Raw genomic sequence first — 4350 nt, forward strand, 5'->3', positions numbered from 1 at the left:
CCCCCGCGGGCCCCCTGCCGCCCAGCCCTTCCTCCAAGTGGAAGGGGCGCTGCCGTGGGCGCTGCAGCCCGCGCGCTGCAGCTCGGGCCCCCGGCACCCTCCGAGCTGCGCCGGGCACCGCCAGCCCGAGGGATACTTCGGGAAACATCGTTTCACCCCTCTTGACCGTAACCCCCGGTCGTTAGCACGTTACTCCAGCACGGTTCACGTCCTTCTTCATTCCCACTCAGCGTTTGAAGTTTGGGGCTGTAAGGGCTAAAATCTGCGGAGAGCTCGATCTGTAGAGCCATTGCTGCTTTTTGATAGCTGGGTTGACCAAAATGCACAGTAGAAATCCCGAGTGGAGACAACAGTAGCCTGAGGACAAGTTTCTGGCCTGTTTGATCCACCCGTGCCAGGCCTTGCAGCTCCCACGTGGAGCCCAGGAGCAGGGGTGCGTTCCCGAGCAGATCCAGGCTTGACCTGAAGGCTGTAAGATGTGGAGCCCTGACAGTTTGGGTTTGGTTGAGGTTTAATACTGAGGGGTTCGTTGTCCTCGTTGCTTTGCTTGCCGCGCTTTGGAGACCAGGCTTTGTTTGTGCAGCGTACTCCAGTAGATTTACAAGTGTTTGTGTTGCCATATCTTCAAACTGAAACCTCCTGGTTTGAAGAGGAAGTGGGGAAGTGAGCGGCTTTAGGGAATGATGGAGTGCCAGGATTAGTGCACTGAGGCCATGGTTTTCCAAGCCAGTGAAAGAAAGGGTTTCACCCACCCCTTGGGCTACTCATTTTCACCCATGTCAGCACAGGCATTTGTGTGCAGAATTAGATTGGGAAGCGAAACCAAATTTAAAAAGACACCCAAAAAAAATCCACATCAGCTCCTCAATGTTTTCACTGGCCTAAGAGGGCAGGTGGGACTGCTGCTTTTCTGTAACAATAATGGCTTATAGTGGAACAAGGGTGGGCAAAAGTAGAGTTCATCTGCCAGATTGCACCCCTGTGCTCCTGAAATAAAATCACATAGTTCTCATCCTTTGGCCATGGATTATTTTTGAAGTTGTTTATTGATGCTTAGGAGCATAACTAGGGGCATTTTGACTTTTCTGAAGCCAGGATTTGTGTTTTGCTATGAATACGTTGCAACGACAGCTGTTCTGTGCGCCTCGTACTGCATTTGTGCTGAAAGCTTCACCTGCCTGGGAGACCATCTCAGGAGCTGGGTCTTGACTGCTTTAGGCCACGGGCCTTTTCCTCCACGAGTAACCCCTGGTCTAATGCATACCTAAGCTCGTAATGCCATGTGGCACACAGCAGCACAAATTCAAAATCCTTTATCCCAGAGGCAGGAAAGCCAGCGTGCCCAGTGTCCAACACAATACCTTTATTTACCAAGGCAAGCCAAGAAAACTTCTTGGATAAGTATCAACCCTTGTTGGTTTAGTAACTGTTTGGTGTAAAGGTGTAGGCTGGCACATGCAAGAACCCAGTTAACAACAGTGCTTGTTCCATAGTGTAAATTGGCCTCTTGGAGTCATATAGTTATGAAGCTGCAGTTTTCTTACTTCAGGCTCTCTATATGTGTCTGTAGTTTTGGAACTTCAGGGCAGACTCCCAGCCCCATCCCAGTGAAACTCGCTTGTAAGGTGACTTCCCTCTAAAACGATGGCTTTGAGCTGGTCAGATTATTCATTTATAATGTCATTTGTTTAAGGGGAAATCCATCTAATCTTTAACACATACACTTTCATTGCCTTTATGTTTGGAATGACTTTTCCTTATTAGTCAGCTTTGTCATTACCACCTCATCTCTATTATCCCTTTGATGACAAATTTTGTATCAGTGGGGTTGACATCAGGTTCTAAATTACTAAATACTTGTTTTTAAGAAGATCTACAACAGCCTGTAACGTTGTTACATCCCTGCTGGCTTAGTTATTTTTTATGTTAGAAGCGGTCTGTGTGGGGCCCCTCCATCAGAGTCTGTGACCTGGGTTCTCGTGCATTGCTGAAAGTTTGTGATAAATGGAATTCATCCATTTTAGTGCCTAAGCGTCAACTGCAAAGGCTTGTTTCAGGACAGAGAGCTGATGTGGTACCTTCTCCCACTGGTTAAATATCACAAATCCTGCTGGCAGCATCAGTTACCTTATACCTACAAGCTCTTTCTTCAGCAGAACTCAGCTGATAATAACCAAAGCTTCTACTTGGAGCATCTTCTCTAGTTTGGGTTGGCATGATTACTGTTCACCTGTCCTGGCAGGAGCTTGGTGGGATCTCAGGCGATTCACCCTGCTGAGAATGACATGCGCCTACATCCCTGTGCAAGTCAGCAGGACCTGCAGATCTGTGCAAACAGCAGGAACTGCAGATCTGTGCCTGGATAATGCTGGCAGAGAGCCACTAAAGTTATTTGTCTCCCCTTGTATCTACCCAAATAGGTAAAACTACTCTCTGGATTTGGTCCCATGGGAGCAAGCTGGCAGAACTGCAAGTGTAAACTTTGATTTGCAGTGAAAATTACAGCCCTAAGTGTACAAGTCAACAAAATGCCTTTGTTCACTGGACAGATTACCAAAGCAGCTCCCACCCACAGCTGCAGGCTTTACAGTGTCCAGGCTGGCAGATTAGCACTGTTTGGTGGGCAAACCCAGCTAAAACTGAGCTATCTCTATCCAAATGGAGGCATCTGGGTTGGGTCTGTGGCAAAATCAGAATAAAACCAAAAAATCCCACATGCCTATCTTGCAAGAGCAATCACAAGAGCAGAGTCTAGTTCAGAGGTAGCAAGATAACACCTCTGAAGTTCCAGCCAAGGCCGCTGCGAAGTCCTGGCAGCATGGAACGATGTTGAGACTATGGAGAAATGCATTTGTTTCAGAGAGTGGAGTAAAAACACCCTGTTTGGTTGGTTGGTTTGCTTTTGCAGAGCTTACACAGACCTTTCCCAGGATGGCTTCCTCAACTGAATATGGGTCTCACACCTGGGACCTCTTGCTGAGAGTTGATCATCAATATGAAGATGCAGAAAAGGAATTCCCACTACAGGTCACGGGGGACCTTCATGTTGGAGGACTGATGCTGAAATTAGTAGAAAAAATCAGTGAGTAAAGACCTGTTGAATTTATACAGTGTTACTAAATAATATGGGTAGCTTTCCCTCTACAAAGAAAGACTTCTGTGGGTTTTTAAAAGGCACTGCCTCACATCTGTGTCATGGCACAGAGCGTGGAGGTTCTCAAACTCAGGATGTTTTGTGGTCAGAACCCCTCCCTACGTTCCACCCTCTGTTGCTAAAGCCCCTGTGTTACCATAGTGCCAACAAAACTTTGGGTTTGCCTTTCAGTTAGACAAAAATAATTAAACCAGGCTAGCTATTCAACTCCCTCTTCAGACAGATGTTATAGGTGTGTGGTTTGGGGGGCAGGAGAGGTGGATGATACCCTCTTTATCACCCGTGGCAGTCAGAGAGACAGGAGTTGTTGTTAAAGGCACTTCAGAAGTTACTGTTTCCTGTGCTATTGTGGCATTCTAGCCTAAATCTGAGCCATGTTGTCCATTGCATACATCCAGCTGGGAAGAGCCAGGAAAAGCCAAGACTGGCTGAGTCAAAGTTAGGAAATGAAAAGTAAAATACCCTGTGTACAGGGAGCAAGTGAGCACAGGAAGAAAATCTCTGATCACTTCTGTCACCCTCTCTGCACACTTACACACACGGTTCAGCCGGAAACTGATGGTAGCCAGAGTTTCCACGGGGTCAGAAGGCTAATTTTTCACACTATTTTCTTAAAATACTCAACTGGTGTGAAAAGCTTTCTATATTAATATTTAAAGCAAATCTGTAACTGATTTGTGCCAGCAGCTCTCTTGAGACACAAAAGAAAACTCCAAAACAGGACAGGGCTCTGCTGTGTTATGGACATGCTGAGGAATAGCCTCTGCCTGTGGAGCTGATGAGGAACAAGGATTGATGCAAAGACTGAAACAGCTTGACCAAGATCACACAGAAGCTTTATCTGCTGCTACACCCTGACATCTGGGAAGTCATCTAACCTTGCAATTCCCATGGAACTGAGAGCAGCAATACTTTATCTCTTTCCTTGTGCATGTGCCGCTACCTAGCTGTGTGCAACCAAGACTTCCATGGACTGGAAACTGGTTCTTAACACTCTCCAGATGAGCTGCTCAGGTGCTGCTACCAGGAGGCTGTGGAAGAGCTTGTGCCCATCTGGGTGCACAGGAGATTTTGTGGGAGGATTTTCAGCTTGCACTGACAAGTTGTGAAGTGGGTACCCTTGTTGTTTGTTCCTATGCCAACACAATCCCAACAGCATTGTACCATGTATAGCTCCAGATTCAGGAGATGCTCTT

At 46.9% G+C, this 4350-nt stretch overlaps 1 protein-coding gene across 1 annotated transcript in view; it reads left to right on the plus strand.

The window, feature by feature from the left end:
* The window catches only part of FERMT1 (fermitin family member 1), a 19790-nt gene that overhangs the window by 194 nt on the left and 15246 nt on the right, over window positions 1-4350 (plus strand). The window contains exon 2 of the mRNA XM_008642017.2: window positions 2909-3082. Coding sequence (XP_008640239.2) covers window positions 2932-3082 — 151 coding nt within the window. The 5' untranslated portion in view covers window positions 2909-2931. The remainder of the gene's footprint in view (window positions 1-2908; window positions 3083-4350) is intronic.

This window comes from Corvus brachyrhynchos, unplaced genomic scaffold (genome assembly GCF_000691975.1).
Source record: "Corvus brachyrhynchos isolate BGI_N302 unplaced genomic scaffold, ASM69197v1 scaffold69, whole genome shotgun sequence".
NCBI lineage: Eukaryota > Metazoa > Chordata > Aves > Passeriformes > Corvidae > Corvus > Corvus brachyrhynchos.